The 24,064-nt window shown below is 42.7% G+C and overlaps 1 protein-coding gene and 1 pseudogene across 1 annotated transcript; both read right to left on the bottom strand.

Annotated features, from left to right (window-relative positions):
* Positions 1-6,680: 6,680 nt before the first annotated feature.
* Positions 6,681-7,616, bottom strand: LOC138770506 (olfactory receptor 6E1-like). The gene has a single exon (XM_069949612.1). It carries the CDS (start codon positions 7,614-7,616, stop codon positions 6,681-6,683), a length of 936 nt encoding a protein of 311 aa, XP_069805713.1.
* Positions 7,617-17,689: 10,073 nt separating this feature from the next.
* On the bottom strand, positions 17,690-18,736 carry LOC138770507 (olfactory receptor 10A4-like; annotated as a pseudogene).
* Positions 18,737-24,064: the final 5,328 nt, after the last annotated feature.

Below are 24,064 nucleotides of genomic sequence, written 5' to 3' on the forward strand. Positions count from 1 at the left end.
GGTGAACACTGGGGCCATAAGAAGAGACCACCCTCAGGTCCGGATTTTACCACAAATAATATTACCTGAGTGAAATAAGTAATCCTTGTCCTGTATGAGTCGGCAGGGTATTCACTTCCATGGACTGGAGGTTGTTTTCAGCAGCAGGCGATACCTTTCCTGTGTGTCAGTGCACCACAGAACTGAATTGTCCTTTATCTTCACTGTGAACGCGCAGCAAAGGTCCTAATGCGCGCTCTGTAGACCTGCCAATCAAGTTCGGGAGCGAGCAATCATGACTTTTTTTTTTCCATCAGACATAATTTTCGCCATAAGAGGAGAGATAGCAAAAACAGAAACAGTGCCCCCTGCTGGCAGAATTTATATCCTTTATTTTAATTGTGATAACAAAATTTTTAATAGGAGTAAATTAGAAAGTGTTTCCAAATTTTATTTACTATTCATTATGGGACACTGGCGCTGGTTAAGCAGCCGGTGACTGTGAATGACCGGGACAGGGGCGTAGCAAGCACCCAAAAAGGCGGTCCATGTTCAGGGCGGTCTGAGGGGCGTGGAAATGGGCAAATAAAAGTAACAGGCAGGAAGTGGCAGAACACCACACCAGTGTGACAAGCAGGTTAAACAGCTTTAGGTGTTACAGTGTCAGGCTTCCTCCTGTCATGGCTGATGACAATGTCCTGGCCTGTCTCCAGGAACGGATTCGTCTGGAAGGGGTTGCATGGCTTGCTCCCCTGGTAAGCTCAGTTTCCCTGCCTGCTGACCCGGCGGTTCCCTGATCCTCACGGCCGCAACGGACAGCCCGCGCTCCTACCCGACTGAGTCCGTCTCCCCCGGCTAGTGGGAGACGCAGTATAGATAAAAGGGATGGGAAGTCCGAAAAGACCCCCCTTGCAAGGTGCTCTTGAGCAGGGGCATAGGAGAGTTTCATCAGCGGTGCGTGCCTCTGCAGCCAGGGGTGCGCACCCTGCTCAGAGCGCGGGAAAAGCTGCTTGAGGGCAGTGTGTGTCGGCTTCTCCCTTGGATTCACAGATAATAGCAGCGGCTGCTGCTTCCTCCCATTCCACCAGTGTCCCCTCGGCCTGCCCTCTGGTTCCCTCTGTGCTTCCCACGGCTGTGGCGATTCCCCCTCCTGCTCTGTCTCCCCCCCTCCCCCTCCTCCTCCAGGTCGGCTGGCTAGGTGGTTTGGCCGTGTGCCAAAACCTAGCTCAGCTCCCATGCTTCCCATCCCCTGCACTGCAGCACCACCTGCTGGCTCCCCAGCAGAAACTGCAGGACAGGATAGCTCCAGCAGTGAATTTTTTCAGTCGAGTCCTATAAATCTGCCGTCCGTAAACAGCGCAGGCGCACTTCCCACGCATCTAGATCGCACCGTCCCAAATCAGCGTGCAAAGAAGCAGAAGGACGTAGGCGCCACAAGAGGTGCTACCGCAGGTCATCAAGACACAGGCATTATTCACCATCATCTGGTTCATCGTCCGAAGATTCCAGAGTACGACACAGTTCTCATCGCAGGGTCAGAAGCCGTGGGTCATCAAGGCGGAGTAGCAGGGAGTCCCGGCTTGAGCGATCTTCTCATACAGGATCTATGCTCGACCCCCACCACCACCACCTCATTGGCTCCGCAGCCAGCCAGTCAGTCTCTAACCCTGGTTCTGCACCTCTGCGCATCTCCGAAGGTGAGTTGTCTTGCCTTCGGGCATGGTCTCATACACCGCAGTTGGTTACTGGTGGGGAAAGCAAAGTAGTTGGGGAAAGCGAAGTAGTTTCCATGTTGCGTACTGTATTGGATAAGATGTCAAAAAATCAAACGGCTTCAGATGGAGCTTGCAAACATTCCCCAGCGGCGGAATCTTTGCCGGCTAGGATGGCAACATCAGCAAGTTTGATGTTTAAAGATTTACATTTTTGTGGGGTGGCCCCCTTGGGGACACATCTATGGAAGTTAAAGAAAAAATTCTTGCTAATGAATGGTCTTTGATATTGGTTGACCATTTAACAGTAGACAAAGAAAAGCGTTTTGACAAATCTGAGGATAAGAAGGCTAAAGTGGCCAAGACCTTTGGTCAAAACAGAGGGCCCAACAACATGTTTATCCTTCTTGGGTGTTCAAATTGATACTCAACGTATGTTTGTGGGTTTGCCACCCGTAAAGTTAGCAAGACTACTGTCGACCATAGACGAATGCTTCTTAGCCAAAAAGATCAGGCTGCGCCAGTTGCAGACATTGTTGGGCCTTCTCGTTTTCGCCTGCAGGATAATGCCAATGGGGCGAGTCTTCTCCCGTCACCTGTACATGGCCACGGCTGGCGGACGCCAACCGTCGCATTACATAAGATTGACGGCTCCCCTGAAGGCGGATTTGAGAACTTGGCGCTCCTTTCTACAGGAGTACGATGGTATTTCGTGCTTCAGGGAAGAGGAGTTGGACAACAGAGACCTGCGATTGTACATGGATGCGGCAGGTAGCCATGGTTTTAGTGCAATTTTTAAGGACCAATGGTCCGCCGAGCCATGGGAGCATTCGTGGGCGTTGGAAGGTTTTACAAAAAATTAATCCTTCTAGAATTGTTTCCAATAATTGTCGCGTTGGAGTTATGGGCTGTGCAAATGGCAAACAGGAGGATTCGCTTTTGGACGGATAACCTAAATTTTGTTTATTTAATTAATAATCTGACATCAACGTCCTTGCCAGTCTTAGCATTGTTACATCACTTGGTTTTGAGATGTTTGCAATATAACATAGTCTTTAGGGCTAAGCATGTCCCAGGCGAGAGTAATTCTATGGCTCACTCTCTTTCCCGTTTTCAGTGGAGTCGTTTCAGGGAGCTGCATCCTCATGCACAATGGGAAGGAGCGCCATGCCCAGTTTTTCTTTGGGAGCTGGTGAACACCTGAGGCCCTTGCTGGAATCATCATTATCAGACACTACGTGGTCTAGTCATGGTAAGGCATGGGCGGAATGGTTGGAATGCGCAGCACGGTTGGACTGGTCACATCCAATGGTTTCTAAACAGGTTACGTGGACTTACTTAACAAACCTTAGAAAGGCTGGGGTATCAGCCATGGTGGCAAAGAAACGTCTGTCCGGGGTTTCTTTCATGCTTACACTCTGGGGTCTTGCTGATTCCACTAAGGATCTTGCGGTAAAATTAGTTTTGCGGGAATGAAAGAAAGAAGTGGTTCGCAGGGACAATCGTAGACCCATTTCCTTTTCTTTATTGCACCAATTAATAGTTAGTTTGCGAGAGTTGTGTTCTTATCCCTACGAAGTGGTCGTCTTTCAGGCAGCATTTAGTTTAGCATTCATTGGGGCCCTGCGGGTAAGCGAATTAGTAGCCTTATTAAAGACAAAGCCAACTGGGCTCCGTGTGCCTGACGTAGTTATCCTTCCCGGTTCCATGAAAATCTTCATTAGAAAATCCAAGACAGATATATACGCCGTAGGGGCTTGGCTGGCTGTCAATCGTTTAGTTGGGGGTTACTGTCCGGTACACCTAGTTGAAGAATATGTCAAAATCCGGCCAGCCCAGCCGGAGACCACACTTCCCCAATTTTTGGTTCATGAAGATCGTTCCGCAGTGATGAAGTACCAATTTGAATCTTTGTTTAAAAAATGTTTCGTAGCTGTTGGGGCTGATCCGAAGGAGTTCGGCACGCATTCCTTTAGGATAGGTGCGGCCACAGTAGCAAGGTCCTATCCTCACATTACACAAATCCATGTTTAAAAAGTTTTAAATGGTTTTTAAGAAAATTAAAAAAAAAGCTGTGGCCTACCCCCACGCATTTAAAAAAAAAAAAAAAAACAGTTGTCAGTGTGTAATTAGTAGCATAAGTTGGGATTAACTGCAGTTCAGAAGCAAGATAACCGAGAGGTGCAATGGGATGCCGGCAGTCAAAAAAAAAAAAAACGACAGTGCCCATTTAAGCTACCTCAACTTCTACCTTTCTCTTCCTCTGTCACCTGCACCTGCTGTTTAATTTTGAGGCGTCACATCTGCACCCAGACCTTACACTTGGGTTAACTGTTCCACCTCAAGTGCAGTGCCCGTTTGTTTGGGAGTGGGTTCCAACACCACTCCTGGCCACAGTGACAAATGCCCAGATGATCCTATACCCACCTAGCTGCCACAACACTGCATAGCTATACCGGCATGTGGCACCGCCTTGCGTGGCATCATAAACAGGATTCATGCTGTTTTGCTGCCTCAGAGCTGTCCTAAAGTATGTCTCCAACTGTTTAAAGTGATCTCCTGTGCAGTTTCCAGTGTTTTTCAACATTTTGGTGTGGTGCATTTTTGGTGCAACACACTCCAGTGACTACGGAGAACCTGCCTTGTTATCTTTACTCAAAATGTCAGAGTCAATAAATCGCAAGGGATTTGTGCACACTGACTGCCTTGTATAAAGTCTGCCTCAACTTAACAACCTCCCCATACCAAGATTCAAGAGTGGGGGAGTGCTCTTTTAAAGAGAACTGTGTATTTTTCTAGCTGCAGTGTCTTTTAGCTCCCGCAGGGGTTTGTTACAGTGTGTGCAGCCCAGCCTATTTTTGCTCCAGAAGAGCAGGAAAAGTAAAGCGTTCCCGTCAGCCTCCAGCTATGCTACAAACAGGATCAAAGAGTCACAGAGTGTTTCCAATGGGACCCCTGAAGGAGTTGTACACTTTCGCTAACATCACTAGGAATGGCCATCTTGGTGGAGCCAGCTCCCATAGACTTTACCTGCCTACCGGAAGTGCCTCACAGTCTTCACCCGCTTTCAAGGGGGGAATGTGTATTGTCCCTCTACGGGTGGTTTGCTTAGTTTTTATTCCCCTTGGGTAAAGTGCCTGATGAAGAAGATGTTGTTTGTATTTTCCCCACTAGGTGTCACTGTCTTATCTATTACTTATATTGTCTAAAGCAGTGCTTCTTAAACTGTGAGGCGGGCCTCACCAGGGAGGCGCCCCCTATTTGTTGGTGAGGCCCAGCTGGGGAGCCATTTTTTTTACAAAAGTAACTATGATCCTCCAAAATCTCAATTTTAGCAACATTATTAATTTATTTTGTACTTGCATTATTTGTTTGATTAGTATATAGACCTTGGGAGATGGGTAAAAGGTAGTCCTAGCATTACTTTCAGCTCTTAAATGGACTTTCATCACAGATGGTGAGGCCCCGGCATTGCCTTGGTCTGTTGGGTGAGGCTCCAATAGAAAAAGTTTGAGAAGCACTCGTCTAAAGCACAGCTGAAGGGAGGTATTCGTTAACTGTTTTATGTCACATGTCGTTAAACAAATCTCAGGGGCAGTTTTTTTCCCTCACTTTTCTGCCTCTTACACTTCTTATCTACCTCTAGGGTTAGAGGTAGATTTCCACTTCCGTGGATTTACAGTACATGCAGCTAATAATAGAAAGCAGGCTAAGGAGCATTTAACCTTCTTAAGGGGTCCAGGGATTACTGATAATAGGGTGATGGGTATAGAGTTGTGCATGGATTCTATTAATCAACTTGATTACTTTCAACCAAAAGGGCTGGAGAAGGGGATAACTTCACTAGATGTGCGATATTGTGCCACTCAGGCAGGCATTCTGTACCATCGCAAAATGACTTTGATGCTGGTTTCGTGAGCCTTGCAAGAGAGAAACAACTTGTGACATAGGGTAAAGTTTCTGCTCGATTCTTCAGAAGCAAACCCATCTCTTTTTCCCATTTCTGTATAAAGGTGTCATAGAGTTAATCTTCAAGAACAGCACATGATGTGGAGATGGGTTGAAGTGTTGGCAATGAGGCAGCGCCAAAGGCTTTAAAGGGAAGCAGATCCATCTTCAGTAGGGGATGAGAACCCTGTCTTTGAAATAACCCCTTAAGCTGGGAGTGTTCAAAAATTTTGTTGTGAGGACTTTTCAGGGAGACATGTTTCCGGGTAAGGGAGATTTTCTACCTTTATTTATTTTTTTAGGGCTTGTAATCTAATACTGTCCTTGAATGGTATTGCTCTACCTGCTCCTGTCATCGTAAGCACTATGGTTTGTCCTAAAGGGATGTTACTACCCTACATTGTGAACAGCAATGCTGCTCATTTTTGCCCCAAAGCTGAAGTGCCATGGGAGGGCTACAGCATTGTACCATCTAGAAAGTGTGGAAGTGGCAATGAAGCTTGTTTTTCCCATACCTTACAGTCTGTGTGTAAGATATATGGGCATGATAAGTTAAAATTAAGTACTAATTTTTGAATTTTGAAATCTAGCTTTATTAAAGTGGTACTGTCATTTGTAGTAACTTTTGACATGTCATCAAGACATATGACATAATCTGAAAATAAGACCTAGTAGAGGTTTTGCTGACTTGCTAAATATAAGACCTCCTCCGAAAGTAAGACTTAGCAAAGTTTTTGTTTGGAAAGATGCCTGGTAAGCAGAAGATGAGGGCATCCAGCTGTGATTTTTTTTTTGGCGCACAGGACATGAAAACTGTTCCCTTCCTTGGCTGTCACTTGTAAACTTGTTGTCCACTACCGCTGGATGTAGAGCTGCCATCCCAATGCCTGCCACCATGTCCCTGATGTGCTTTACAAGTGTGCTGTGGTGAGCTCCCTTAGGTGGAAGGAAGCCACCATACCGTACACTCTGTACTGCAAATGACAATAATGCTTCGAATACTATAATACGTTTTTAAATTTTATAAACCAGACCACACTTTTAACATTCAAAATGGGTTATAATATGTTTAGCTACTTTTCTTAAACAATTCTTTACTTCTTTATTTCTTAAAGTATATATAAATGGATTTAGAAGTGGTGTCACCACAGTGTATATAAGAGCAAGGAACTTGTCATTTTGAGTACCTTTAGGCTTGACATACACAATAATAGCTGAGCCATAAAACATAGACGCTACAATGAGGTGGGATGAGCAGGTCGAGAAAGCTTTTGTTTTACCCTCTTTGTTGTTAATTTTCAACACAGTATATATAATGTGAATGTAGAAGCCAACTATAGCAAAAAAAGGCAAAACTATTGAAAAAGAAGCTGCCACAATTGTAGTTATGTTACTTCTAAATGAGTTGGAACAAGCTAAATTTTGCATCGGTGCCAGGTCACAGAAGAAGTGGTTGATCTCGTTTGGTCCACAGAAGTCCAAAGCTAAAGTCTCAGCTATAGGAAATAAGGATATAAGAAAACCGAAAACCCATGGCATGGCAGCCAATTTATAACAGAATAGATTGTTCATTATAGCAGAATACCGTAATGGATTGCTAATAGCTAAGTATCGATCAAAGACCATCAAAGAAAGTAGGAAACACTCTGTCTCTCCCAAGGCACTGTAGAGATACAGCTGCAAAAAGCAACCAAAAAATGAGATGGTCTTCTCAGTCTGAATAAGAATCGCCAGCAATGTAGGAACTGTTACGGAGGCGAACATGATCTCCAGAACACTAAATGTACTGATGAAAAAGTACATTGGAGAATGAAGAGAGGACTCAGTTTTTACTAAGAGAATGATAGTTATGTTTCCAAGAACACAAATATTATACGCCAGAAGAATAGCGCAAAAAAGTAACTTCTGGAACTCATGAAAATTGGAAAATCCCAGAAGTACAAATTCCATCACTGTGGTCTGGTTGACATCTCGCATTTCTAACTAAAAAGCAATAAAAAAAGTATACAGATACTTTATACCACAATGTAAAGCCTAATTTCTTGTAAAGTAAAGATTAAAATAATAAGAAAATATTTTAATAATAAATGAGAAGTGGAGATGATCCTCAAGTCCTCACTGGTCCTTTCAACTTCCTCTATTGACTTTTCTCTACCCTAAGTTTAAAGAAGTCTCTTTGTACTAACTTCCTCCTACCTGCTTTTATGTGGCAGAGAGCACTTTGGGCCTCTGATTTACCAGTTCTAGGTTGGACTTTAACATAAGAACATTCTATTATCTACATGTATGCCAAAAGAGTGTCTGTAGTTGCACTGGAAAGCATAATCCCCATTTTATAATGTCTGAAACATCAAATTTTTTCAATAATCTACTTTGCTGGAATTATATCATTTATATGTGGATACACATAAGGTTTTCAGCAGAAAATCCACAGCTGACCCACCTTGTGTAAGAGCAATCTCAGGCTATTTTAAAATGGTGCCACATTTCCTGCAATTCTACCAATTTGGACTCAGGATTTCTGTGTCCATTATGCTCTATGGAGAAGGGAGGAGTAATAAGGAGAAAATGAAGACATAGAGGAGAGAAGGCAGTCCTGCAAAACACATCATCCTGCAATCTTCTCTCACCAATTTCCCAGACTACTAGTGACCTTCCTGACATGTGAATCCAGCGTTTTATGTGCCCAGTTACTAACCTGAACAGCTTCTTGTCTGCCCTCCCTGTTAACTCATCCCCCTTGGTCCCTACCCCCTCCATAGGTTTTAAAGTACTCAGCAAGTGAAAAGGGGGGGAGGGCGGAAAACTGCTTTTTGAGTACAGAAATAGGCTTTTTTTGCCTAATAAAACCTATTACAAAGTTTCTTAACCCCTAGATGACCCTGGACGTAGGGTTACGTCATGGAAGTCTGTCCCCAGACGACCCATGACGTAACTCTACGAGCGCGCTTCATAGGAAGTGGGGGCCGGCTGCAGTGAGCAGCCGGGACCTCACCGGTAATGACACGCTGCAGCGATCGCGCTGCCGCGTGTAATTAACCCCTTAAACGCCGCGGCGTTTAAGTGTAAGCGACAGGGGGAGTCCCCTGTCACTTACCGACTGCGGGGGTCCCGATCGTTGAAACGGTCTCTCACCTGCCTCCGTGCGGTCCGATCGGCGATCTGCTACACTAAGCCTGCACAGGAAGGCTCAATGAGCAGATCGCCGATGACACTGATCAATGCTATGCCTATGGCATAGCAATGGTCAGTGTAGAAATCAAACTAGTGTATGTAAAAGTCCCCCAAAGGGACTTAAAATGTGTAAAAAAAAAAAAGTTCAAAACACTATTACACTACCCCAAAACCCCTCCCCCAATAAAAGTTGAAATAACCCCCCTATCCCATTATATAAATAAAACATATAAAAATAAATAAATAGATTAACATATAATATACTGTAGCGTGCGTAATTGTCCGATCTATTAAAATATAACAAGCGTCATTGTGATCGGTGAACGGCGTACACGAAAAGAGGGAAAAAAGTGCGCAGATTACCGATTTTATGTTACATTATATATTAAAAAAAATCAATAAAAAGTGATCAAAACGTCCGATCTTCACAAATATGGTATTAATAAAAAACTAGAGATCATGGCGGAAAAAATGTCACCCCATACAGCCCCGTAGGTGAAAAAATAAAACCGTTATAAGCGTCACAATAGGCCCATTTTATTAATATTTAATTGCCAAAAAAAAACGCATTTCATAAAAAAAATACACATTAGAGAATCTGTGTAACCTGCATATGGTTGTGTTCGGGCTGACCTATAGAATATTAGTATCATGTTGCTGTTACCATATAGTGTATTACGTAGACACAGGAATCCCCCAAACGTTACCATATTGCATTCTTTTTTACGATTTCACCTATTTATATCTTCATAAATAATATATTTGGAATTCCATCATACATGTTATGGTAGATTGAAAGGCGCCATTACAAAGTACAACTATTCCTGTAAAAAACAAGCACTTACATGGCTTGTAGATAGAAAACTGAGAGTGCTAGAGCTCTTAGAAGGGGAGGAGGGAAAAACGAAAACACTAAGATCAAAATTTGGAGGTCCACTGGGTCATTTTGGGCCTGGTCCTCAAAGGGTTAAAATCACAAAAAAATAAAAAATAAAATAAACAACAGTTAGGCTTTAATAGAGAGGAGCCAGTACTGCTCGATTGAGTAGGTATTCGAGTATTTGACCAAAAATACAATAAAAATTAGATTCCCCTTCCACCTTCCCTGGAACATTTTTTTAAACCAATGAAGGACGTTAGGTGATTTGAGGCAGGAGGGACCCCCAAAAGCCCTCGTTAGGGCTAAAATTATAGATAGCAGAGACTGTTCACACATATATACAACTATTAAACCGGCTAGCTGCACATCAGTGTGTTCAGATAGACAGGTAGCTGTGAGGAATAGGCTGCAGTTTATCTACTTGCTGAAAACCCCAGATATAGGGTATACAACTGTATACTGAGAGTGTGCAAAAAATATAATAATTTGATACTATTCTTTTGTGCTCTGTGAGTAACATTAACCATTGGAAAACCTGTTGTCTGAAGGCATTTCTAAAAAAAATACTATATAGTGAGTATATACCTGTATACTGAGAGGGTTTGAAGTGTATTGTAGAGAGGCTGCAACTTTGGCTGGTTAGATGCACCCAGGCATGCTTCCCCTTATGTCCCAGTTGCATTCTGGATGTGTTTGCATCATTTTCTGAGGTGTCAAATATTTCACTAATCGCTCTTCTCAACACCTTAAAGTGACTCTGTACCCACATACTGACCCCACCCCCCCCCCCAAAAAAAAAAAACTGCTTGTACCTTTACATAGCTGCTTTTAATCCGAGATCTGTCCTTGGGTCCGCTCGTCAGGTGATGCAGTTATTGTCCTAAAAACAACTTTTAAACTTGAAGTCCTGTGTCAAATTGCCGTGGCCTACAGTGTGCATAAGGCTTGCACCACCTCTCCGTCCCTCCTCCCCACCCTCCTCATCATTAGGAATGCCCCTGGCAGGATTTTTCCTATTCATCACCTGTGTGAACAGGTGTGACAGAGAGGCAGTGCAGCTCTAGGGCATAGACACTCTAGGCCACGCCAATTTGATACAGGGCTGCAAGTTTAAAAGTAGTTTTTTTAGGACAATAACTTCATCACTTGACAAATGGACCCCACTACAGATCTTGGATTAAAAGCAGCTATGCAAAAATACAAGTGGTTTGAGGGGGGCAGAGTCAGAGTCGCTTTAAGCAATCAAAACAGAATAGGCAACTCCAGGATAAAGTAAATACAGCTTCTTGCTTTATTTACCTGTCATGTGCAATGTTTCATTCTCACAATTGGATTTCTTTCTTCCTTGAGGCAATGCATCCAGTTGAGCAACAAGTCATATATGTTGCCATTCAACAATAGTCAACCTTTTATTCCAATACAATATTTCCCTTAATAATAGCAGAAGTTGGACCATGTTTTGTGTAGTCATTATAAATGCAAGCAATGCAATCCTTTTCCCTGTGTAGAACAACTGGACTCACTTGTTAGAACAACTTGTATAGTCAGGCAATGCCAATATATCTATCTTTTATTCCATCATGGAATTAAGATACAATGAAAGAAAGTGAAGCCCCTTTTATCCAGTAATATAAGAGCAGTTACCTACATTGTGTAAAATACTTTTTTATATTCTTTACTGAAAAGCAGAAGAGGGATTATGACTGTAGGGAATAGCGTCCTTTGATAATACTATATATAATGAGCCTTCATTAACCTCAGAATTAGAAACATGGAGCTTATTAGTCCACTGTACATGAAATCACATTGATTAACTTTACTTTATTTAAAGGAATTGTGTTATTTGCATATATATATTATATATATATATATATATATATATATATATACAGTATATGGTATATAATTTGTATATTAGGATAATGTTATGTTACTTTTGGTGATGCCTTTTTATTTTATTATGTTGAATACTTTTGCTTGGGGCTGCTCTGTCTAACATCATCTGTGTTCTCTGTAATTACACAGGACGTACTGTACATACAGGACATAGAAGATAAGGACGCCTCCTGACCCTATTTCTTATGCTGGAGTTGTTCATGCTGTGAACTGCACATGATCTGTGTCTTGCACATGTTACACCAATAGTGCATTAGTAGAGAGAGGTGGCCGCCATCTTGATGAAAATGAGAAGCTGCTGCCATGGACACACTGATGATCACTTCTGGCAGCGCCTTCCATCAATCACTGCCTCCTGGTGGCTGGCTTACGTAGCATGGCCATACTTCTCAAATGTCCCAGATCTAGTGGAACAGTCTCAGATTTTGGGCACTGCCCTACTGTCCTGGGAACCTTACTGAACGTCCAAGTATCTTTTAATATGTTTTTTTTTTTTTTTTCAGGAGTCTTGTAAACTTACCTGTAACCTACAAGATTACAAGGGAGACAATGTTTGCGACATGATTGATCGCATGACAGTCATACCCTCTGTTATCACTGTTTTATGGTGCAGTCAATATGGGGAATAAAAAGGTTAGAGCCAACTTGGAGAAACAGTTGGAATGTTCTTCTACTGCAGACAGTCCTTAAAATCATTTTCCCAAATAGGCCTAGGATTACATTTAGGTAAGCTGAATTACTAAAGAATGTTTCATCCCCCATCCGTTTAAAGAAGTCAAGAAACATTTCAGTAGTCCTATGATAGAAGGGCCCAAGAGGTGTGGGATTAACCCTTTGAGGACCAGGCCCAAAATGACCCAGTGGACCGCGCAGATTTTGATCTTAGTGCTTTCGTTTTTCCCTCATCCCCTTCTAAGAGCTCCAGCACTTTCAGTTTTCTATCTACAAGCCATGTAAGTGCTTGTTTTTTACAGGAATAGTTGTACTGTGTAATGGCGTCATTCATTTTACCATAACATGTATGATGGAATTCCAAATATATTATTTATGAAGATATAAATAGGTGAAATCGTAAGAAAGAATGCAATATGGTAACGTTTGGGGGGTTCCTGTGTCTACGTAATGCACTATATGGTAACAGCGACATGACACTATTATTCTATAGGTCAGTCCGAACACAACCATATGCAGGTTACACAGATTCTCTAATGTTATATATTTTTTTTTTATGAAATCCTTTTTTTTGGCAATTAAATATTAATAAAATGGGCCTATTGTGACGCTTATAACGGTTTTATTTTTTCACCTACGGGGCTGTATGGGGTGTCATTTTTTCCGCCATGATCTCTAGTTTTTATTAATACCATATTTGTGAAGATCGGACGTTTTGATCACTTTTTATTGATTTTTTTTAATATATAATGTAACATAAAATCGGTAATCTGCGCACTTTTTCCCCTCTTTTCGTGTACGCCGTTTACCGGTCGCAATGACGCTTGTTATATTTTAATAGATCGGACAATTACGCACGCTATGGTATATTATATGTTTATCTATTTATTTATTTTTATATGTTTTATTTATATAATGGGAAAGGGGGGTGATTTAGACTTTTATTGGGGGAGGGGTTTTGGGGTAGTGTAATAGTGTTTTGAACTTTTTTTTTTTTACACTTTTGAAGTCCCTTTGGGGGACTTCTACATACAGTACTTTGATTTATACACTGATGAATGCTCTGCCATAGACATAGCATTGATCAGTGTTATCGGCGCTCTGCTCATTGAGCCTGCCTGTGCAGGCTCAGTGTAGCAGATCGCTGATCGGACCGCATGGAGGCAGGTAAGAGACCTCCAGCAGTCCGTTTCAACGATCGGGACCCCCGCAGTCACACTGCGGGGGTCCCGATCGGTAAGTGACAGGGGACTCCCCCTGTCACTTACACTTAAACGCTGCGGTCGCGCCGCGATCGCGGCGTTTAAGGGGTTAATGACACGCGGCAGCGCGATCGCTGCAGCGTGTCATTACCGGTGAGGTCCCGGCTGCTCACTGCAGCCGGCCCCCACCTCCTATGAAGCGCGCTCCGCTCCGGAGCGCGCTTCATAGCGGGAATAACACCCATGACGTAAGGTTACGTCATGGGTCGTCTGGGGACAGACTTCCATGACGTAACCCTACGTCCAGGGTCGTCTAGGGGTTAAAGGATGATTATGCTGTTTTAGCATTACTGTACATACGGTTTAATGCAAACTCTTGTTTTCTAAAATGTAGTCTCAAAGCATCTCTTAGAGGCTCATAATAGTCATTTTGGTCGCATTATGGTCATATATCAATAGAGCAGATAGCAGAGACATGTGTAAACAGACAAGGTACACTTAAAGGGGAACTATCAGCAGGTTAGACTAATCTAACCTGCTGATAGTTCCCTGGTGGGCATGGGGCATGCATCTGTTACCTTCCTCAAAGCTGTTCTAGTGTAGTTAGCTGTGAATTCTTCTGCCTGGTAAGCCGTTAGGGGTACCGGGGACAGGGCCTGGCTATGGCCCCCACTGACCCATCCCTTCTAATGATTATCAATGGAGGGTTCGGGCCAGATCGGTGCTGGGGGGGAGCCGCTGCTATCCTGTGTCCTGTCATTTTCCATAGCTTTACATAAAAATCCATAATATGGATTTTTTTTATACCACTGCAAGAATGTAAAGCACCATCACATTTAACCCGGCAGCTGCCTGGCTCCTTGACATGCCACTAAGTCAATCAGGGATTGGCTGAGCAGGACACCAAGGAGACAGAAGCCTTAGAAGCAAGCAGGAGTGCGGCCAGGTAATGCATTAGCTGGGCAGCTGCCGGGTTAAGTGTGAAGGCAAGTGTGGAGGCACATGCCACTTAGTGAATCCAGCCGGCTGGGTGCCGAACCTGCACACAGCGGCACAAATCTAAACCTGCTTCCAGCAGGTGTAGATTTGGATTATAATTAACGGCTGCAAGCAGGCGTAGATCATGATAAATGCAGTACGGGAGGAGGCCACCTTGCCGCACCCTCCTTCCCCTGAGCTCCTCCAGCCTGCCCATTGGGCGAGTGGGGCATACAGCAGGCTCAGCCATGGAGAGGGGGTGAATCTGCGCCTTCTCCCTGGTGTACGCCTGTGTACCTTTGTAAATGTCCCCTTTTATCTTTATACATCTACACTGGTAGGCAGGCACTGCCATTTTACAATGACACATTTGGTGCTGAAACATGTTGAGTGGGGTGAAAGAAGAAATCATTACTTTTTCTAGCTGGATTGTGATGGAAAATATGCAGACTTAAGCAATGTTATATAAAAACATAACACTACCTACGGCCAAAAATAATGAACCTGTTTATTAATTTCGGCCGCAATTAGCGTTATACAACGGCCATTCACGACGTCCGTTTTGATAATATATCTTGTGCTAGCGGCAAAAGCGAGTTATTGACTGAAATGCCAGTGTATTACAAAGTCATCTTAGGATACAGCCACCCCCTAGATAACAGTGTTTTTAAATACTGTGTATCTTTAAATATGTAGATTAATAAAATATTTGAATTTTACTACACTCAATCAGGTGCTAGGGAAACGAGGGTCACTATTGGGCTACTTAAGTCTTCTTATTGTTCTGTCTATGTGAAAAACCCTTCAGGCACCAGTCCTTTTTTGTTGATATAGTATAGAGTGTGTGGCACATCAAATAAATCACCATTTACTCAGCCATGCACTTTGCCATCTGCCAGTAGACTAGGGCACTGCAGAACATATATACAGGAGCAGGAAGTTCTGCCAAGGGGAGGAGTCCCTGTATACTGAAAATCTGGGCTGGGCTGAGTTAATGAAAGTGGATGGCATATTCAAATAAATGTATGTAATAATTTTAAGAGATTTGCTCATCTCTAATTTAGGGCCCTATTACACGGAGCGATAATCGGCCAAATCGGGGCGATTTGACCGATTATTGTTCCGTGTAATAGAGACAACGATCAGCTGGTGACAAGATCCTCGGCTGATTGTGGATTTAGGTTTGAACCTTAAATCGTTGGGCACGACCACGCATCGCTACGTTTAATAGTGATGTGCGGCTGACAGCTGACGATTGCTCAAACATCTACACAACAAGTTGAAAAATGGTGGGCACAGCTAAATGATGTGAGAGTGGTGCATCTCAACACATCCAAAACAGAACAATGAACCACCAAACAAGCAGCAGATGCGTCATATATCAGATGTACACACAAAATGTAGGAAAAAATAGACAATCTTTATTAACAAACTACGCGCTTCTTCTGGTCTTCATCCGTAGACCGGAAGAAGTGTATTACCGCGAGTAACAATTGTAGTCTACCCGTGAAGACGTGTCTGCTCCCCCCCCCCCCCGCCTGCATGTTATGAAGTGAACCTCTCAATAAACCAGCCTGAAGACATACCGGATCGGTGAGTGCCCGCTTCTAATTTCTCACTTTACTCACTTTATTAACAAACATCACAGACAAAGTTTAAAACCACTTAAAATTGACCATAAGGGTCGAAAACAGAATCTAGCGACCCCCACAATCCTTAGAGTGGAGCTAAGATACTAGGAAAGGCAATGTAGTAACCTAGACGGCTAGCATGTAATAAACACACGAAGACAGATGGCACTACAATATACAAAGTAGTTGCAAAAATAGCAGCGAAATAAGTTCATCAAAAAGTGCTAAGTGCCATGAACCAATCTCATATAAAATGACATGCACAAGCCAAAAAGATAGAAATGGCTGCACATCGCACCCATGGCTGACACAAAAGCTTATTCAGCTACATTTAAAACCAACATCAGAAGTTAGTATATAATTTGGCCAAACCATATTGCCTCATGTACCACGTGCAGGTCTTCTGATACACATGAGTCCCTAACCAAAAAGCATCACTGTGCCGGTCAGCGACCACAATTCCCGCAAAACGTGCGCAGGCAGAGAAGGGGGGCCACGGAATAGCCCTGCAACCCCATTGTCACAGGACCAGACCCTAAAAGGCCCCACCAGACCCCACAGGCGCCACCGGCGTAAAAAGTGGACGCCAAGCAACACAAGTGTGAACAAGCTCTTACCTCTCTCTCCATTCCTCTGCAGGTAGAATGGGAGAATACTAGGAGATCCTCCCCTTATGTACACAGGTGCTTCCTGCTAATTTGGATCACATGGGTCTTACAAATCACGAGTGCTAGCCACAATGAAAAAAGGGACAGAATACATAAAATATGCACAAGCCAAAAAGACAGAAATGGCTGCACATCGCACCCATGGCTGACACGAAAGCTTATTCAGCTACATTTAAAACCAACATCAGAAGTTAGTATATAATTTGGCCAAACCATATTGCCTCATGTACCACGTGCAGGTCTTCTGATACACATGAGTCCCTAACCAAAAAACATCACTGTGCCGGTCAGCGCCCCCCTTCTCTGCTTGCGCACGTTTTGCGGGGATTGTGGTCGCTGACCGGCACAGTGATGTTTTTTGGTTAGGGACTCGTGTATCAGAAGACCTGCACGTGGTACATGAGGCAATATGGTTTGGCCAAATTATATACTAACTTCTGATGTTGGTTTTAAATGTAGCTGAATAAGCTTTCGTGTCAGCCATGGGTGCGATGTGCAGCCATTTCTGTCTTTTTGGCTTGTTCATATAAAATAACTTGCTGTCCTCCTGGTATAGGGTCACCTAAACCCCACACGTTCCGTTATGTTCCCATAACTTCCTCAGGAGTGGATTGCTCAAACATCTGACACCTTACCTCTCTCGGCTCCCGGTCTTCTCTCCTGTGCTCCACAGCTTCCCGGTTGGTTAAGTACCATCCGAATGATCTTTCCGGCCACAGTGTTCTGATGCGGGCGCATCAGCATGCGCCCGCATCAGAACTCCCCATAGCACACAATGAAGCAAGCAGCCGGAGCCGATAAGGCAGTGTTCCACACCATACAAAGTATGGCTGTTGTTGCCGATGGCCATACTTTTACATTGTGTGTACATAGCCTTAGACTGTATGTGTCATTAATTAATTTGTTTCAATTTTTTTTTTTTTTTTTTTTTATTTAATAGTTTCTTCTCCTATACATGAACATCTACAAGGTTATACAGTTTTTGAGGCTGAAGAAGACATACAACCATCTTTAATCCTGCTACCCTATGATCCTGCTGAATGTTGCTTGTCCTCTTTGGACCAAGGACTCTTAGTAGCAATAAGTTTCTCAGACCTGCTTTCACATCCTTGTTCCTTAAGGTATAAATGAATGGGTTAAGTGCTGGAATAACAACAGTATACTGTACATGAGCGCAAGGAATTTGTCATGTTGACTGCCTTTAGGTCTGACATATACAACAATGGCTGAGCAGTAGAACATGCTGACCGCAATGAGGTGGGAGGAACAGGTGGAGAAGGCTTTCTGTTTTCCTGTGGTGCTCTTAATTTTTGAGATGGTGACAATAATGTGGATGTAGAATCCTAAAATGAATAGGAATGGTACCACAGTGGCAAATACAGCTGTTGAACTTGTAACCAGGTTGCTGACCAAAGGATTAGAACGGGCTATATTCTTCAGATCACACAAGAAATGGTTGACTTCATTGGGTCCACAAAACTCCAGCTCAGCTGTAAATACTGTAGGTATGGCAGCAATGAAATATCCAATAACCCATGGGGCAACTGCAAGTTTAACACAGAGAGTTTTATTGATTATACTGTAATAGTGTAAAGGGTTGTTAATGGATAAATCGCCATCAAAGGCCATAACTGCCAGAAGATAGCATTCCTCTACTCCCAATGAATTAAATGTATATAACTGGGTAAAGCATCCAGTAAATGATATCTCTCTCTAGCTATAATTAATATAAGATTAGTAATATAAATATAAGATTAGCTAGAAGTTTAGGAACAGTGACAGATACAAAAATAATTTCTAAAACAGCAAAATTACTAATAAAAAAATACATTGGTGTATGGAGTGAATGCTCATTTCTTACTTATAGAAGTATGGTGCTGTTCCCCATAACACAGGACATAAATGCCAATAGGATGAAGACAAAAAGTAACATTTGAAGATGCTGTAAATCGGAGAAGGCCAGAAGAATGAACTCTGTTACCACAGTCTTATTCATTGGTTTTGAAGAATAGGAACCTCTATAACAAAGAGAACATATAAATATTTGTTAGTAAAGCAACTCTGGTGATCAGCTTAAGACTATGTACGCACAACGTTTTTTTCCTCTCCATTTTTAAAAAGAAATAATTATATCCGTCATTTCCCTGTTTGGCTGTCCGTTAGTACAATATCAGCTGTTGGTACCTTATTCTAGTTTTGGTTTACTAATTGGCCTTTGGATGTATCTGTAATTGAAAAGTCCATTGAATTTAATAGTAAAAACGGTGAAAGGACGGTGAAAAAAAAAGTGTGTGAACAACTAAAAAATAACACCTGGTGATTGCAAAAGACGTCCGGAAATAATTGTCATGATCTTTATTTTGACGTACGTGCAGACTACTTATGTCATTTTGTACAATATGTGCATTGCACGTTCATCATCCCATTGACTTAGATGCATTCCATTGAAGTCATTTACATTGCTACAACAACGGACATCTTTTTAAATAGAAAAGACGCCCGCATTCTCTCTTTTTTTTGACTCTGTGTGAACATAGCCCTATGGTGGGCTCCAGCTTCTGAATTTCTAATGATAAGCTAATAGTGCTAAAGTTGTGGGAGTTTCAGTAGAGGCTTTTACAGGAAAAAAGTAATAGAAAGATACAGGGGGGAAATTAATGGTAGACCATATAATACATTGTATGTTTCCTACAGAAAAGAAGATTAGCGCTAGAATATATAACCAGTAAAATACCAAACGCTTTATTAAAGGAGAAGACCTGTGGAATTGAAAAATGTAAGGAAGGCTGTGGGGTGTGGGAAATAAATGATAACCAAGGTAAAATCACCTCTCTCCGTGCCCCCATGGCACCACTCCCAGTTCCTGTTGATGGCCATCAGATGTCATTTTTGGCTGGAATCTAGGTATATCATGCACCCGGCTTTTCCAGCCACAACATCCCTGACTAATCGAACAATCGGTCACCCAGGTACATGACATTGCCACTAGAAGAGCTGCAGGTGGCTGACAGTTGTCAATGGAACCTGGAAATGGTCCTACAGGGCATGGGTGAGAAACATTGTTTATTATCCCCCCACCGCCTTCCTCTCGTTTTTTCCATTTAACAGAACTTTTAAATTTACAGCATAAAAACATAAATTTTCTTAGCATCATAGAATGTGCACATACACTAGCCACTTTTCCCTCTGTTTGCCTTTCAAGCCTCCAGGAATTAGTTGTGTTCTGAGTAAGGTGGTGTCTCTACATTATCATTTACAAATTTAGTGGTCTTGTGTGTTCATCCTAAATCATGTCTGTGTTTCTCCACATTTTATTATGCCAAGACAAACTTATGTTTTTATGCTGTGAAATTTAATAAAGCTGTTGATATTTTACTAGATATATATATATTAGTAGTGCTGACCTTCTTTTCTGTGGCAAATATATAATAGATGTGTAGGCAGCCGTTCACAATATTGTAGGTCACTGTAAGATCATCATATAATACATTGACAGGGTATGCCTACCAGAGCAAGGGCTGCATTTTCTTAGTTCCTGTGCCTGGTTCATTGGAAGAAACTGTACGACATCCATTGCTCCTAATAGGGAATCTAGAAAAGAGTTATTTTGTTGAAAAGTGTCTGCTATCAGCTTATTCTCAACTCTCTATTAAAAGACATACAAAATCAGCTTAGGAATGAGAGATGGACAGGTCTAGGAACCTCCAGAAACAATTTAAGTTTAAGAAAGAAAAAAAAAAAAGGATTTTCCGCAAGAGTGTATCACCTTTGTTTGGATAAAAAATAAAAAACTTTGCCAAATACCAAAAAAGACTAAATCTGCATATTACAGGCTAAGGCTATGTTCTGTGCGGCTGTATTTTTTATGCGGCTGTAAATGTGCGGCTGAAACTACGGCCGTGGGAAAAAATAGACATGCGGCTGAAAACATACGGTCATTTACTTGGAAATCTGGTTCAACTACAAATAACAAATAAAATCTTAAGAAAGTGATGCAAACACCTCTGGATGCATCTGGGAAAGCAGGGAAACAGTTTACAGGAATCGCTATTACCGGGGTTTGCGATCCTCTGCAGTAATGCCGATGTCTCTCATGGTTAATCTATTAAATTAATAAAACATATTTTTGTTGTAATAAAGTCCCTTTCATTGTTCAATAATTAAATTTAAACGAATCCATCATTGTGCAATTAAATATACTGTTAAAATAAATATATATATAAATAAATAAATGTATATTTATATATATATTTATTTTTTGACAGTATATTTAATTGCACAATGATGGATTCGTTAGAATTAAATTATTGAACAACGAAAGGGACTTTATTACAAAGAAAATGTGTTTTATTAATTTAATATATTAACTATTAGAGGCATCGGCATTCGGCATTATTGCCGGCTATTTTAGACGTACTCCGTACGGACCGCCTGTTAATCCACGGCCGTGAATTTGCACATTTCCAGCCGCAAACAATGGTCTTGTTCATTTTTTACGAGTCCGTTTACGATCGTTAGCCAGCATCCTGCTACACACTGGTGAGGGGCAAATACCCCGAAACAGCTGTCTGTGGATGGATGCCTGGCTTTGGTAAATCCTTGTCATGTCACAATACTCGCAACTGAGTTAGATGTTGATACAAAAGGTGCCATCCTGGTATTTCCGTATTTATGTTCCAATACTCGCAACAGTGTAGGGCTTAAGGGGGCTATATTCAAAATAGCTAAAAGAAAATGATCAGTTGATGATGGGCTCCTCGGCTGATTGTTATTTATTAAATGTGGCAAGGATTTTTCCTGACTGGGCAAATAATCACCCTTAGTGATTATCTTTAGTTCCTCTCCTGCCCAAGGAGGGGGGGGGGGAGGAGGTTGTTCTACCCAATCAGTACTGTACTGTTTGTGGTACAACATTTATGTCTCTACTCAAGGTCCTTACTCCTCTTTACAAGGACTCTCGCTTTGTAAAGTCTTTATGAGGACTGTTGCTATGTCTTCTACATCTCTCTAAGTGTAGTTATATTTAATTGTTCTTTTGATGACTAGTATTTTTTTATTTTATTTTATAAATTTATGAATTGTTTATAAGTTTTTTTAAATACAGATTTATAACACAGCAGAAAGGTAGTAACAGTGTGTACAGGTTTGTCAAGGAATCAAGTAACAAAGGGTACGGAGAAAGTCATGGCTCAAAGAAGGGTACAATATAGGTAATCATCTGTTAATAGGCCACAGAGAAAGTCTAGAATGGCTGAAGACAGCCCGACCATTATTCGACCCACTCAAAGTCGACTGGTAGTCCATAACCTCCAACAGTATGCAAACCCGCAAAACAAAATAGCAATCAATTAGAAAACAAAAACATAGAGATAAGAGGGGAGAGACACAACAAAAAAGGACAGATATACAGTATCCGGGTGTTCAGAGTAACAGGAGTAGCAGTGGCAGCAGAGGCCGACCAGTAGCATGGAACCTCTCATAGTATGAATCCCACGAGGCCCAGATTTGTTGGAATTGTTCTATTCGACTGTCGGCAGATACTAGTTTTCCTGCACATCCTGTATTCTGTTAATCAACTCTACAGTGGATAGGATAAGGGCCTGCTTCCAGTATTTGGTTAATAAACATTTTGCAGCTGTTAACATGTGTAAAAGCAGCCTGGCCGTCTGGTTTTAGGGGGACGTTAAGACTATAGGCAATAGGGTCCAAAAGAACCTCCTGCTGAAGGACCACAGTCAGCAAGCCCTGGGTGCCTGACCAGTAGGGCATAAAACCTGAGCAGTCCCAGAAGATGTGGGGAAGAGTACCTTCTGCGGAGAGACACCCCCGGCAGACTGAAGGGGTCCAGGGAAACAAACGGTGGAGGGGGTCAGGGGTGGGATACCAGTGAAATATAATTTTGTATTGATTTTCTCGGTACATGACACAGGAGGAGAACTTAGCCGCCTGTGACCAGATTACTTGCAAAAGAACACGAAGAATGGATCCATTAAGGTAGCTTTCCCATTTGGGCATGAAGGGATGAGTCCGTTCAGGGTCTTCTAAAAAGGAATTGAGGATGGAATAGATGAAAGAAATAAGACCTTTAGTAGAGGATGAACCTTTACACAACAGTTTGAACAGTGGATTTTGCAAATGGCTGGTGTTGAGTAATCACAGAAACAAACAGGGAAACTTGTTCATGGAAAGCAGCCACACGTAGCAGCAAGTCAAACCGCTTCTTAGGAACCTGGAATGGCAGGACCTTCCTTGAGAAAGGGCACACCACATTGGCAAAACGAAAGAGTCAGGAAGTATGCCAGGGCCACATAGTGTGATGGTCGTAGCTTCTCGGAACAAAGTCAGTATAGAGAAATGGGGTGAGGAGAAAGGGCGTGGACTTAAGGCAAAATAACTTATCACATGCTAGCCGGACTTCCCTAGTGTGTCTCATTGGCCCTAGGAGCCAGTTTGTCATGCCGAATATTCAAGAGACCAGATCACCTCACTGGGGTGAATTGGTGCCATAAAGACCTTTTCTATCTCTGTCCATTTATTGAAGACCTGGAGAGAAGTCCAGAACGAGATCCTCCGTAGATGAACAGCAAGATAATACTTGTGTACATCCGGGAAAGAGAGTCCTCCATGGGACTTTCCCACACACAGGACAGACCTCAAGATTCGGTGGCATCGCCACAGGTCAAACAGCTGATGCTGCCTGATCAGTCTGCGAAGGGCTGAGGAAAGTTGAACTGTGCCCTTAGGGGGCAAACGGCTGGCAACAGCATGCCAATCCCAGGTTTTGGAGGGTGGTAAATTAAAATCCCCACCAAAGAACAATAAGGACAGGGGTTGGCGTGCCAACTTAGCAAGAACCTGTGTGAGGAAGTCTTTCCCTTGTTTGAAGAATAGACATTGCACAAAGTGACATGGAACCATCAGGAACAAAGAGCAGCCCCATGGCTGCCCGTAACAATAGTAAAGTGTGCTGTATCCAGTAGCTGGAACCGAACCCATATGTGGGAGGAGCGGGGTTACACCAACAACGTCTGAGTCTAAGGGGCTGTGGGCTGGCGGGTCCACACATCTCAGGCAGAGCAAGTTTGCCCAGAAGACTTCTACTGGGAGGGGGAAATCCCTTGAGCAGCCCGCTTCCTCTGGCCAGTTACAGGGGTCCACACAGTTGGAGGAAGTGGGGGAAGGTGTCAACTCCCAGTGCTGTAGGTGTGGGACCTTAATATCCAGGGCTGCACAGAACCCTCCAAGGCCATCCAAAACCCGAAGGGTAGCAGATTTCCCATCTCTTCCCGCCATAAAGCTAAACGGGAACCCCCCACCTATAGGG

The sequence above is a fragment of the Dendropsophus ebraccatus genome, chromosome 13 (assembly GCF_027789765.1).
Source record: "Dendropsophus ebraccatus isolate aDenEbr1 chromosome 13, aDenEbr1.pat, whole genome shotgun sequence".
NCBI classification, from domain to species: Eukaryota; Metazoa; Chordata; class Amphibia; order Anura; family Hylidae; genus Dendropsophus; species Dendropsophus ebraccatus.

What these genes read in the sequence shown, in the direction of transcription:
- LOC138770506 (XM_069949612.1), bottom strand. Translation starts at nt 7,616, where the DNA reads ATGCGAGATGTCAACCAGACCACAGTGATGGAATTTGTACTTCTGGGA.